This window comes from Lineus longissimus, chromosome 6, assembly GCF_910592395.1.
Source record: "Lineus longissimus chromosome 6, tnLinLong1.2, whole genome shotgun sequence".
In the NCBI taxonomy this organism is placed as follows: Eukaryota; Metazoa; Nemertea; class Pilidiophora; order Heteronemertea; family Lineidae; genus Lineus; species Lineus longissimus.
The window spans coordinates 15816920-15832380 of NC_088313.1; the positions used below are offsets into that span (position 1 = coordinate 15816920).

The window sequence follows — 15461 nt, forward strand, 5'->3', positions numbered from 1 at the left end:
TCTATTTGCATTTGGCTCTATACTATAGAGCATGAATTCTTAACCACCAAATATCCATGTGATGAGCACAATGGCCCCTTGCCTTTTCATTGTTTTTATGTGTGGTGTTGTGTTTGTCATCTAACGAACAATAGCACTATATTTGGAAGACATATATGCCGATGATTTTCCAACTGTTGTCGTTCAATACTAGTAAACCAGGGTTTTTCTATAAAGCCTCTTAGTTTTTTAATTGAATATTGTGAAAAAGATAGACCGAGACATTTCGAGCATGTCGCCATATTGTCCTATACGTACGCTGTAGGGGAAAAGCCAACGTTTCCCTAGAAATGACTACAATGTATCCGTGACTCTCCCCTGTCTCTCTGCTGCATTTAGCCATCATTTAACATCTATTTCGTATATATAGACTCTCCAAGAACTCTCTGCTTTTGGCCCTCTTTTGTTAAAATCTGTATAACGGAGGTTGTGGCTGCTTTCTATTCATAAGAAGGCAACTGTATATACACTTACCATCAACCTGGCGCTTTGTCAAGGAAACGACCGGTGCCCCGGAGAAAGCTTTGCTCCCCGTGTTACACGCTTGGAAATAAAGGCGCTTGAGCTCGTGAAATACAAACACAACTATGAAACCAGTAGAGATTTCTCGCGAAATTAAGAAACCGGTAAGTAAACGGTGAATAAAATACGGGATGCATACATTTTTTAATTTGTGGTAATCTCAAAAACCTTTACTTCTAAAAGGGTTCCCTCCACTTCACCGTGAGGCCAAGGACTCGAGGCAGCAATCTCCGAGGTGAGAAGGCAAATGCAATCATCTGCGCATGCCGATGTCAATTAGTGACACATCCCCAAGGCATCATTGTCTCACGATACTAACCTAATATCAATTAGGCAACCAGTGTTACAGAATATCGGCGGTAATAACTGGGAACGTATTCAAGAGTTTATGGTGCTTTTACTTCTAATTTACCAGTAAGTCCTTAATGCGAATGTCCTCTGTCGTGCAGGGTACAATGAAGTGATATGAGCTTCATTCCACAACAAGGTATGTCACGCATTAACTGAGATGGTGTCATTATGAGAATATCTTCTTGGAGAACAATATAATGCCGTAAATAAGTAAATCAATCAATCCCGCGTAACGCCTTTTACTTGATCTGGCCGTTGGTGCTATTTTTGCTGATGCTTCGCTGGTGGTTAATCACGAACCAGGCATTCAGAACGCGGCGGACTGTAGACTGAGTGATCTCAGAACCTTGTGCGGTTGCCGCCGCAGGTGCCAGGACGCCAGTCACTTCAATCTTATTCACACAAAAGCTGCAAGCAAAACCAAGAGGATATTGGGACAGCGTATATATGAGCGAGGTTGCACTGAACGATCGTCCAAGCACGTCAGTCCATTCACCCAGTCTATTGCAATCGCCCGCGACTATAACTCGCAAGTTTACTACGACCCTTTAGGAATCTGCTTCATTACTTCAAAATTATCCCTGCAGAGGCTACAAGCACTGGAAAAGCAACGGAACATCAAAGGCAATGCGTATAAATGCGTCGAGTGTCATTTGAACACTGTCCAATCACGTCAGTCCATTCATCCAATCGCCCGCGACCATATTGGCCTGTTTACGTCCCTCCAGCAACATGTCCAGAGTTTGTATTGCCTGATTTCAATCGTGTGATGAGATCACGTTTCAGATTGCTTTCTTTTATTGCGAAAGGAGAGATATCTTTCAGCGATTATGTGGTATGGTAGAGTCGCCAGTTGATTGTATCAAGGCGCCTTTTCAAGGCGGCATGAACGCTGACACCATCAGCACTCTTTCTTTCTTTCTAACCTGAGCAATTCACTTTTTTGGGATGTGGATGTTTGTTCTGAACCATTTCAAGCATTTTTTTAGACACGAAGTAATGTTATTCTTGTGGAGATGGCGATTATTCATCATCAGCTTACCAAAGACGGCCAGGTTAATTCATTCCCCTCACATCTTCTCGCTCGATGAAAACGGTTGAACGAAATCCGTACTGCAATGCACAATTCCTAAAAATCCTTCCGCTTGACCACTTTTAAATTAGTTCGGGTTGAGAACTTTTTCTGTGAAGGATAGTCGCCTTTCTTCAGAGACAGTTTTAGATATAAAAAGTTCATCCTGGAATCAGAATAAATGTCCACAATCTCAGTGGACTTCGATATGGAAACAAATGGTTCCATTGCAGACAGCAGGGTCATCGAGTCTCATTTCGAATGAACTCCGGGGGAGTCATCAAGCGGCTACCAAATCGAAATATTGCGCCCACTATACATGTTATGGTAAATGAAATATGTTTCTATTCTCTTAGGTTTACATGTGAGAGAGAATTGGGAACAATGCGTGAAGAGTTTATGATGATTGAAGAGACATATATCGGGTGACCAAAAAAACCTCCACAACTTTGACGGTTGACAACTCGCAATTTATTCGTTATACGTCAGTGAAATTCGGCACACCCTATATGATATTGATACCGTTTTAGTTCGTATTTAAATATCCATGCATCTTGCAATGAAATTTTTGATAATCATCTGATGTCATTTCTAGCCGTCGTATATGGAGATTCTTTAGAAACGAAAATGCCTTGGCGTATGCCGCACGTTACCAGCTCAGAACAACCTGGCAAACTTCTTTGCTATTATTATTTCAGATTGGCTCGCTCTGGGTTATTCATGTACATATTCTCTTACTCGACCACCTTTTCATTTTTTCTTTAAGACTGAAAAGGTAACAAACGCCATTGTCAAGCGCACAGTCTCTCCTCGGGAAAATCACACGAACGCCTACCCTTTCCTAACATATCAAGTGTTTAGAAATAGGGAAATATGAGTGAATAAAGGGCGACTGGGGCTAGATCTGCGGTATCCAAGCAACACTTTACTTCTCAGCTAAGTCTCGGTTAGATCAAGGAAAATTTATCACAAAGGAAAATGTGGTCTTGTTATAGCGTGAGCTCCCGGTACAGAACCCTGGACCCACTTTCTTACATAAACTTCTCGATAGGTTTTACAATCCTATTACGTGATTGCTGTGTCTTTTTTCGCTGATATCTCATTTTCAAGGTTTGATCTTTGAATAGAACAGGTTATAATGAGGAGATTATATCGCCGTTGCGTTGTGATTTCTTCTATCTATGGAACACCATAATCTTCTTCAACTTTGCCATTATCAGTAACACTCTTTCAGGAAACCATTTGAGATTTGGACTGGAGCTGAGATGAGGATTTTGACACTTGCAGAAGAGGAATCTACCCCTACGCATAAACATCTACATGTATGTCTCGTTTTGGAATGGAAACCCTTCTTTAGAAAACTCTTCACTTCTTGGTTTACTGGCGTTCTTTGCTGAAGCACCATCCCACCAAATTTCCAACCCTTCTTTAACCAGATTTGATTCATAGGCAATTAGCGCCACCCACCAGCGGTTACGGTCCTCAACACAGACGAACATGTACCAATTTTCCACTCGGCGAAACAAATCCCCTTGTTCATTTTCCATGCAACCCGATCTAACAGTACCCGAAGGCCTCATCCATTTACCTTAAAACGGGTAATGCCATCCTTTGCTGTTGTCACGCGCGTCAGTGGGTCCTGATACGACCAATTACAGTATCATTACGGCAACAGGGATATGTACCTAGTCACCACGAAAGGAGAATACTTCATCTACACCCGGGCATCTACAGCCTCATTATATTGGTTTGACATGACCTTGGGTGGGGATAAACATGACCTTGACATTTAGTTGATATGAGGTCACTGTAATATCTTTCTTTTTATTGGCCATTGGGATCTGAATATAAAAGTGATTGAATGCCGCGCAATGTGATGGTCGGTCCGATTAATAGACGAACCGGTTAATGGTGCATGATGAACCGGTATGATAATGAATAGTAAATTTACTGCCATGGAAAATCGTATAGGTCATAGGTAGGTTTTCAAGAATGACGCCTCGATGTAAAGTAACAACCGATATTCTGCTCATAATGATGTACCAAAGACCATGTCTCCTGAAAAAGAACCCCTTGAACTCTGAGATTCTTCTGCATCTGGATAATTTGGCAACGAACTTCCACAAGGGAACATAACGTCACTTTGGTGCATCATGTATTCCCTATCATAATGCAAAGATTTTCGCACGTCAGAGGTTAGACGTTTCTATGGCTACTGTAAACCGGTAAATTGTCGGCGTGGGTTCCGCGAATAACCTTGATTGGAATAACTGAAAGAATTATCGTAATCCACCTTTAATGAAATCCGACCAAATCTTGCTTTCGGAAAAAATTCCAAATAATGTGAAATTTACGACGTAAGGAGGATCGGTACACGTTCAAAGAGACAAATGGTATTGTTTTGTATATATCAGCTATCTAACGAGCCGCTTTTATTATATTTCTGTCCTTAAGGGTCTCTTAACAGTGTCTATATCTCAAATGAGGTTGGTATCGCAGTCGTCTGGGATTAGTAAGTCCAGATGTTATTATGGCGATTTACTTTAAAGGCAAACCGAAAGTACTCGTACTAATCAGTGGCAAACTATTTCTTACTGGGATGTGAAAAACGGCAGATTTCCAAAATGGAAACTGGTTCTAAATGTCATGCGTTTTTTAAACGTATGCTTACGTCTATGATGTACCTTATACACGCACTTAGGGATGATTTCGAAAATATCATTCACCTCCTTCGTTACTCACTGCCCTTTTTTACTACGATTCTCTTGATTTTGCCAATTTTACAATTTAAAATGGCCGCCTATAAGTTAGAAATTAATGGGCAAGTAGGAGGGGCGATGTCGAGTTGTTACCAATGGCTTTCGCCACGGGTGCACATAAGACGCCACTGGCGTCAGCTGTGGTGGGAAGGAACGGAAAGAAGATGGGTCCATGGTACACTTTAAAGCCTGCATCTAGTTCTTAACGTACATGTATAGCAGTCTTTCCGTGCCATATGTTTTGAATTGGTCGAGTTCAAGAATGAGCGCTTTGTAGCTGCTCCTTGAAACCCCAGATTGACTTCTGTGGAGACCGGGATGATGATAGTCCCAAAGCGCTTGAGAATACCCAGCTATTGAGTAATTCGACTATTATTATCATTATTATTATAGAACGCACGCTGATTAAAATGAGCCACGTAGTTGCCAATGAACTTTCTGTCATCCCTCAAAGGCGAATTGAAAGTGTACAAAACTCAGTAGTCTGACGACTTACGCTTATAGGAAAACTGATGATGCATCGCATCCGATAAGCCTTTCGTTTGTTAACTCAAAGACCTGGTCCCATCATCTTTATTCAGAATACGCTCACATTATCCTTTCAATCAATGAAAACATCAAAAGCTTTATCAAAACAAATATTCTGTATTATTTCTTTAAGTTGACGCGTACAAAGTTCAAAGGACTGTCATTTTGTTAAAAAATGCCATCTTTATCATTGTTAGAGGGACGTGATATCAAGAATATACAGCACTGAAATGAATTACTTTGTAGTATGATTAGGCTCCCGCCTGAGCACGCTTCATAATAGAAAACCAAAGGCGTTGTCAACAGTGATGTAGCTAAGGTGTTCTTGTTCAGCAATGACTGAAGGAATTCCTTTTTTCTTCGGCTGCGAAATGCTGTAGTGCAAATCGAGATTTTGATGATGACAAAATGGCCCTTTAAAAGGTCGTAAGCAGCTAGTGAAGTTATCTGAAGCCAAAGAAATTCAGTAGTTTTTCTAAAGAGTGGGTGGCGTTGATGTATGGGACGTGTCTTTGCCGAGATTGATACTGTATTACACGTTCTTTATAAAAGAAGCTATCGAATACGGCAGTTTTGACCGCAGTACACACATTCTCTTTCTATGCAGCCGTATCATTTAATGATTCCTCCGTCTACCAGAGGTAATTGATTTACATTCCAATTCGCATACCTACAGATTATTGTTTGTAACAACCCTCCCTACCCTGGAGACGGATAATTATCCCAATTTGTGCTCCGGTACCACAATGGCTCATCATGCCAAATTTATACCTTGATAGCTAGCCTGAAATGAACAGCCATCGATCCGTAGTCACCTCTGGCCACCATTGAGCAGTCATCGATCCGAATAAATGGATAACCTGGAACGTTGAATAAACGATGGTGCTTTATTGAAATCTATTTGCGTGGTAAGACGGTTCTTCCTCCTTTGTTGCATGGGTCATTTTATGTATAATCCAGCTATGATCTGAATTCTCATAATGGAGGATTTTGATTTATGCTACTTTATATTCCTGTGTTCAGGGTTGGAATTGCTGGGACATTGGTAGTCATATGCTGCCATGCACGGATGTTGCGGACAGGCCTCCGATCGGTAATGGCCATGAAGAGTGATGATATATAAAGAGATAAAGAGACAGGTTTATTCGGGAAGGAACAAATATTTTGATAGGTTTTCTGTTTCAGGAAAACTCGAACTTTTCTTGGACTTTTCTCGGACTTCTCAAAGAAACCTCGGGAAAATATGCACCTTCTGAGGTTGTTGTGGCTTTTGCGGTGTCTTTCAAGCCCAAACGTGTAAGAAAAAGTGACTGATTGACGCCGTAATTCGTACTACAGGTGGCAATCGTCGAGAAAAAAGATGATAAGAATGGGAAGTGCATAATGTCATAGCTGCTTCTGTGCATGCAGAATCTACATCAAACAAAGTAATCTGAATGTCATGTTATGACAAACCGCTGTTCACTTCATTTCTTCAGTGAAGGCACTTCCATGTTCCCGCTCGATCCCTGTGAAACCAAACACCCATATGTCGGCAAGCCAGAATCAATTTTACCAATCAGATCCTCTGACCGTCGCTTTGCCAAAATCCTTTCAACAGTAACAACTTTCCATATCCAATTCACCGCCTGACCTTTATCTCTGCCCAATTCCTTAATGTCGTTAAAAGCAAGGACACACAGCGTATTCCTACCCTTGTTGTAATGGTAACCTGCTGACGCGTGAAGTAACACTTCTAGCGATGAAACCAATGCCAAATCAATTGCCTGATTTTGCCAGAAGCAGCTCTCTTCCGAATAGAGAAATGCTTACCGAAGGGATTGCCTTTCAGTGATATCATAAATAGGCCCTTAAACAAGACCATTTCAATAAGTAGTCATTGTTTTACAAAAGTTTAATGCAAAGCTAACCTGCATGGAGCTGAAATTAACTCGAAGCGCAAAAGATCAAAATTTTGCAATTCCAAACCCATTTTCAAGCCAGTATCCTCAATCCCGAGATGAAACTGGAATCTTTGCTCAAAAGATAAGAATCAGCCGTTTTCGTGGATCAGAACGACGCCTTAATCTTGTCTCTTCCCTTCTTATTCCTATCCTTGTGTCGTGTTATCGATTTTCCTCTGACACCTCCAGCAACTCATTCGAAGATGATCCCAGGAGGATTGATGTTTTTATTGTGGTTTGATAATGGGACATCACGGTATAGATCTTTACGGAATCCATCAGTTTTGTCTCACCTTGGTCTTTCGTGCTATTTGTCAAAACCTCGCTGGCTGTACCAATCATACTTTGGGGATTTCACTCCCAAAAGAGCACTTTTTGGTGTTTTCTTGTTGGATATAGGTTAACTTATCATCACCGAATGGTGTCATGGTTATGACTGATGCGTCACAGGTACCAATCGTGTTACATTTTCATTTCATCTCATCCGCAACAACATCCTTGCATTTCAACCTTGGTGTAATTTACTTTACCTTCTGTGTGTCATCAGGCTGGTTGTATCGCAAGACATGTATCGTTGACAATGTAACATCGTTAGTAGTAATCAAATAAGAAATGTACCGTGTGGAAGTGATAATAAAAATCATAAAATATAGCAGTTTTCGCTATATGAAGGAGTTAATATACGCCATTGCTAATAGTGATGGCAATCATAACTTTGGGTAACTTTACTTCACCAATATATATAACATGCTATGGGTTACCAATGATGTTTCCATGACGTGTTGTGGAAATCGTATAACCGTGAAGACGAAATAAAGGCGCTCGAGATAATGTTGCCAGCAGATAGATAGGCTATATATCGATGCATAACCCATTGACAAATATGACATCATTGACAGTTACGTTCATGGTCGTGAGGGAGATTATAAATATCATTATTGGACGTTGTGTCATCGAAGTACTCTTGGCGCCAGTTCAGTGACAGCTCGCTGAGGGTTTACTCAATAAATGTTTTTATGTATATGTACCTCATCAGTGTTCACATGAAGGCCCTTGTTGGAGTCATATATAGTACAGAAAATATAGTTATCCCGATTAATTTGATAACATTTCTGGTAGGATTTTGAGAGACGCACTTGGAAACACAGTAAGTTATCAATTGATAGTTACCACTTTGATTAAATCGTCAACAATACAAATGCACCCGAACGGCACTTGCAATATGTACATGCACACCAGTTGGCAGTGCTAAGGAGGCAGTGACATAATGTATAATCATGCTATTACCAGCAGCATCAGAAAAAAACCCGGGTGCTGAAAAGCCAACGCCGATCTATCTCTTCCATTTACGTTCTTTTCATATCTATTCCGCTGAATATGAATACAACTTTCTGTATCTTGAATAACAAATATTGTGTATATCTATATCACCGTTAAGTAAGGTTTTTTTCACGTTGTCAACAACAGTAACAATGGCATGTGTGAATGTTATTTCTTTTTCTAATTAGGGGAAGTGACTTCTACAATGTTCTTAAAGGATGTTGTCGGTGAGACAGTTATAGCAGAAACATTGGTTTGTATCGGTATCTCACCTCAAAGTACAACATGGGAAAGATCAGGATTTTTAAAAAGTGCGCGCTCTCGTTTTAGGTACGAATTTGAATATTCTATAAACACGGAAAAGAATGCAAACGAATTTGTAACTGTGATATGTTTTCTTAACTTTTTAGCTCACCTCTGGGGAGCTTATACGATACCGATATGTGATTATGTATCTATGTCATCTAATCAATATCCCTAATTTTCAGTCAAATCCCATGATGACAAATATGGCCGCCAGGCCGCCATCTTAGAAATCCAACTCCTAAACTGTTGAACAGATGTCAACCAATTTCCTTAAATTCAGTCAACTTTATAACCAAAATGCTATACTTAGATGGTACAGGTAATTTTCTTTTGTGCCATTGAGCCGAAAAGAATAATATTATTCAATGGAATCAAAACTAGTGAAACTAGCCAGAAGCTGTTCTCCCCATATCCATTGCAAATGACATGCATTACATTACCCGAGGTGAGCACATGGTCCCTGGACCATTTCATTCTCCTTGCCTTGAGTGATGGGGAAAGGTCAGAAATTCAACGTGAATGAGTATTCCTGACATGTACACAAATGATTACAAACCTTCTGATTGAAGACATTTATCAGTAAAACTTTAAAAGGATGGTCACGTACATTCCCTTTTGTACTCTATCTTCTAAAGGATTTTTCTTTCAGTTTGTGCTGTTGTGATTAATTGCGAAATTTATGGCAACTGAACACATAGTAGCTTTGTATCTTTTTCAGGGAAGTGCGTATTCTCACCAGGAAGTGAGTGTCAACTCAGGGAAATATCGAGTTTACGGTCTTGCAATGTCGTGCTATTCTACACCTAATTGACATATTTTCCTCATGTTATCTTTTCAGGCAACCCGACTCAATCATCACTACGGTAAATTCTACGAAATATCCAAACAACCTACGCAGTCGTCACTTGACCCTTTGGATGAGTCTGCAACAGCGGCCGGTACCCGAAATAAGAAGAAGTCATCAAACGGTAACTACTGAAGCCCTCGGGTCTCAAGCCAGGCGCTGTCAAACCACGAAAACATGATTCTGGCGTAGGATGGTTCTCTGCAACTAACGGTCTATGTGTCTCCTGCTTTTCAAGAATAAGGTGATGCAGACTAAATACACGACCGTATCCTCACTTTAACTAATGAAACTGAAGAAGAAAAAAAATACCCTGAACATAAACTCCATAGCAGACAGCACTAAGGAGTACTTCTTCTATCATATGTTTGTCCCTAAACAATCAGGCTTGCCAATACCTTTGGCTGGTGTTGTTGAGTGATACCTCCTCTGCAGCCGTGCCCTAGCCAACCATTAAATTGCCTGTATGAGTTGTTGACGATACTGGTGCGAATAGAAAGTGAGGACATGATCGTGTCAGAACAAAGGGATGCTGCGTCCTCTCGGCTTCTTACGAGGGTAAGAGTTAGGCAGTTCTCGTTGTCGTCGAGTGCGGAGTAAATGATTGAGTGGAGTCCTCAGCGTACGCGGATGACAGCCACAGTAGGAAAAGTTGTTATTCCATTGTCGTTCTTGCTCTGATTCTGCAACCCGGCGCATCTTTAACGATATCTAACACTAATTGATTAGTTAATGACTGACTGAGTAGAGGAACAAGTTGACAACAAGGAGTTTTTCACATCCGATTATCAGGTTTTTTCATATAAACGCTCGATTTCAACGCTGGACGATTGTTGTTGAACAAAATCAAAACAGCAGCAGGAGTGACATTTCAGTGTTGCTCTGACAGAGACTTATCCTCACTTTGAAAGTGGACGGATTTATTTTCTTCCATGACATCTTACACAAAATGATTCATTAAAGTGGAGAGGAAATATAATTTGCTAATGACAGAAAAGGCTTCTTTCATCAATGACGTCATCTTTCCTTGGAACAAAAAAACAACAGAAAAAGTGGCTTTTGAATGTCGATTTTAACGTCGAACCTTTTAAACTTGACAAAACATCTTCCTCACTTTCATCTTTCAGAGATTAATTCAATATATGAATTGATAGGAGAGTTACTGCGATAAATAAGTAAGACAAGGACACACATCGCATCACACGATTCCGATCGTTCTGCGAATAAATACTACTTAGATACTGGTTATTGTTGTTGAGTGAAATCGATATAATCCAGAAGTACTTGAGATTCCGTTTCACCCACTGTCCCGTAAATATCATTCAAATGCATCAATACGTCAAACTGGATTAAATATCGTTGGATTTAGATAATCGATTTCGGATTACTCGGGCGAAAGTCAAGGTAGTACAGTTTTTTAGAAGGCCATCTCTGGTCACATCCCATATCAATCTCGGATGCTGAGTTGGTCAACAGTCAGTGGAGTACTTGGTTTATAAAAACTTTGTCCTTCCTGCATATGACATCTGTGGTATGGCATTGATGTTTCTGATACTCTTCTTGTGAAGACGGATCCTGGTCAAAGGAGACATCGAAATGTCGTTGTGTTTATCACTACCACGAATGTGGTAGTGTCGCATCAGTGAAAAGTCGCTTATATCAATGGATAACTGTGTCTGACTTATCAATACACTGTGGATTTAGCGATGAGCCGTCGATGGAATGTGCGGAAATATAAGTGAAGATATCTTACTCGAGACGTCCTTTTTGATAGATCCACCGGGATGTGTCATTTGAAGGATCGAAGCGATTCATACTCCTTGTTATGATGCTCAACGTGCCAGTCATTAAACAATGGGCCAACACGCAGCGAATGTGTCCTGTGCTCTGACCGATCCGAGCAACTATGTCACAGCCAGATTCATTGTCATGACCACGACCCTTATCCTGATAAATTTTGCTGTCGTCCTCGGGAACAGTCTGGTTATCGTCGCTGTATTCACATCGGAGAAACTTCGCTCGGTCACCAATATGTTCATTGCATCCCTGGCGTGTGCTGACCTAATGCTAGGGGTTCTCGTTTTGCCCTTCTCCACAACAGTCGAGGTGCTAGGATATTGGGTGTTTCAGAATCTCTGGTGCAGTGTCTGGTTGGCAGTGGACGTCTGTCTGTCCACGGCATCCATCTTGAATCTGGTGGCCATAAGTCTCGATCGCTACATTGCCATAACGAGACCGATACGGTACCCGCGGATGATGACTTCAAAACGCGGGAAAATACTCATAGCCTCGGTTTGGATTACATCATTCGTCATTTGCTTCCCGCCTCTGATTGGGTGGAATAACCCGCCATCAGATACAAAACCAGAAATGTCGCCATATTCGAATTCGTCAACCCTTGTCACAAGTTATTATATTAACAATGATACAATTTTTCATATCGAGTCAACAAATACTTCAAAATGCCTGGACGAGGTTTATACCTGTGGCTTAACCTCGGAACGAGGTTATGTGATTTATTCAGCAATGGGTTCATTTTTCGTACCGATGATAATCATGATATTTTTCTATATCAGGATATACAGGGCTGCATTGCGGACTACAAGAGCTATCAAAAGTGGTGTTATTTCAACAAAACGCGGTAACGTAAGTAATGGTTCTGAAACGCTGACACTTCGTGTACATAGGGGTGGTTTCAAAGCTACATTACCACATTCTAAAACAGCGAATGAATTAAATAACATTATTCCACCTGGAGACAACTCAAAAGCCAGACTCGTTCAGTTGAAATATCGACACGGTTCCACAGAAATCATCAGGGCGAAGGAAGGTTCATTGGAAAACATCCCGCAGTTGAACTCAAGTATGAAAGATCTCGTAAACACTACTGAAACCGGTTCGATAAACTCGAATACGCTCGGCGTTCCCGGTGAACAACCGCCAAGAAAAAGCAGATCTTTGACCGAGTTCATTCTGCGGCAGGAGAAGCGGGCCAGTAAGGACATGAAGGACGGGAATAGGCGGGAGAGCTCCGTCTCTTGGAGTCTGCGGCGATTCAGGCGGAGCAGCGGGAGCGAGACAAGCCGGGGGAACCCACGGCGAAGTCTATCAAAACGTTACAGCATTGAGACCAAAGCCGCGAAGACATTAGCTGTTGTCGTGGGTGTTTTCATAATCTGTTGGCTGCCGTTTTTTACTGTGTATTTTATTGGAGCATTTTGTGATGATTGCATACCCCCGATATTGTTTTCCATCTTCTTCTGGCTAGGCTATTGTAACAGTGGACTCAACCCCCTCATCTATGCATTGTTTTCCAAAGATTTTAGGTTTGCATTTAAAAGGCTGTTGCGATGCAAGAAAGCCAACAAGCCGCGGTTTAGGAAATACGGTATTCAAGCATTCGTCTACCAGGCGCATTCTGGAGGGAGGGCACTAGCCAAGGACGCGTCTGAGAACACCGAGAGCAACGATGCCGACTCATAACATCATCATGTCAAAACTTGACACAGTGTAATAGTAGATTGGTCATGTTTCTGTTAAATTATTTTCTAAGATTTATTTTGATACAAGTTATGTTCGTGTCTTGTCTGTGGAATCTGCGCCACGGTGTGTACAACTGCATGTTATTGTTATAAGCAAGTTTGGATTAATCTATACATGTTATAACTCAAGTTGACTGCCAGAGAATACTTTAACTCAAACCTCCACCCAGGACTACGCATGTATCGCTGGACATTTCCGAGCCGCTCTCCGCTGCAATAGACGCAGTCTGAGGACGAGATTGTCGGTTGTCCACGACGACGAGATTTTGGCCAAAACATTGCGCATACACTTTTTATCCCGGTCACAATGACATAATGCCAAATAAATACACGTAGAGCCTTCAAAGGTCTTGAAAAATATGGCTACTCTGGATGAAAATTAAGGAACCTAGTCATCTCTAAATACCAAATCATTCAAAAGATTGATGAGTTTTTGTGCAGCGAATAGTGCTCCTCTTGGCCATTTACGCTTCTCGGTGATTTTCTCGTCGCGTTCGGAGATTAAGAATACCCAAGAATTCTCCACGTAAAAATAGCCAAGTTGCATTGACCGACGTCTGGCAAGCCAAATGAGGCATTCTCGCGTATACAACACCTCGGTTTTCTGTCGCAGAACTAGATTTTTGTATTTGTCCGTCCAACCCTTAATCCCCGATGTCACAATGTCTTTCTTTTAATTTGTGAATGTTAACATCTCATCAATCCCAAAACCATGATCGTAATATACGTGTCATACATTTCATTCTGTGGCCAGTGCCATAAAGTATGGACGGCGATTAGAGCATGCGTAACAGCCGCATCTCCAGTACTGACTGCCTGGTGAAGGAAGTCTTCGTTCCGCTGAGACATCTTACTTCGTATCATCAGTTATTCCAATGTGTCCCTGTATTAACGGCAACTTCCTCGTCCACACCGTCTTGCCGCCGCTCCAATATTCATTCGCAAAGAAATGTGTGTGTTAACACAATGTAAAAATGTCATGCGGAACGTCATGTGGAGGAGTATCCATTAGAGAAGCTCTGGATGAATACAACCGAATACAAATTAGCCAAGCGAATTTACGCTCTTCCCAGCGTTTCACATAGCGCTATCATCGGAGCAAAGAGCAAATCTTCGGATGAAACGGTGACAAAGCTCATGGTCGCGCGTCGCAGGATAAATCCGGCCTAAGTCAATAGCATTGTCTACTAACTCCTTTTTAAACATACTTAGTACTATCATAACTATCGTATAGGCGATATACTTAAGTAGATGGTAGCGCTTTGTCTCTCATTAAACCTGTCAACGAAGTTGCGTGTCGGCTGATGCCAGGTATTGTACAAAAAGCGACGTCTGTCGTTATTTCGCTGAACTAGCACACCACGGCATCGCTGAAATGGATGAAAATATCCCGATTAAAAGAAGGCAGGATTCAACCAATATAAAGGGCTTAGAACACAAGAAACACTGGTCAACTTTTTTTGAAATAGTTGTGGACAAGAGCAGATAGGCAGTATCATAAGTTTTTATCTCCTAATGGTCAACAATACAGTTTTTCTTCAAAAGAGCACGCATGTCATGTGTGCTGTGGGCCCATCACACTCTGAGATTGAGAAATCCCGAGATCCGTTTTTTTAATCCTCTGTCGTAAACAGAAATAGAGGAGGAGTATATTGAAAACAACTGGTGCCAGGATCAGGTTGAGATAGGTCATTCGCAACCACATACACGTGTCTAACTCAGGTTGAGATCACGAGATGGAGAAGTGTCATATTCATGTGCAATATTCTATATGAGCTGTCTTTTATTTCATTTACCCAAATGTCATCGCCAAACATAGATATTTGTGTAAAAGTGAATACATGTGAACAGGTGTAATTATCGTAATATTTATTAAAGAAACCATACTTTTATAAATAATTCGACTTGTTTTTATTAATTTTGACAGAAGAAAAATGTTGTAATTTTAATGGAATGGAGGGTCGACCGAAAGAATCCAAAATGAAAAATTAATGTAATACTTCTCACGTAAGAACGAATGCATAGTAGCATAACCTTTTTTTCAAAATCCATGATGGTATTTACCACATCAGTTGTGAATGAGGCATGTATATTTCATAAATCTCTGGGATTTTGCTTCGAGACATGACTACCATGCTTTTTAGCTCACCTCTCTGAGAGGTGTGGCGTGGCGTCCGTCGTCCGTCGTCGTCGTCCGTCGTCCGTAAGCAGGGCACGTTTCGTAACTGTTAGAGC

At 41.1% G+C, this 15461-nt stretch overlaps 1 protein-coding gene across 1 annotated transcript; it reads left to right on the top strand.

Annotated features, from left to right (window-relative positions):
* Positions 1-9708: 9708 nt before the first annotated feature.
* LOC135489697 (octopamine receptor 1-like) lies at positions 9709-14061 on the top strand. Its single transcript, XM_064775185.1, has one exon. The coding sequence runs from the start codon at positions 11539-11541 to the stop codon at positions 13165-13167; it is 1629 nt and encodes a 542-aa protein (XP_064631255.1). The 5' UTR covers positions 9709-11538; the 3' UTR covers positions 13168-14061.
* Positions 14062-15461: the final 1400 nt, after the last annotated feature.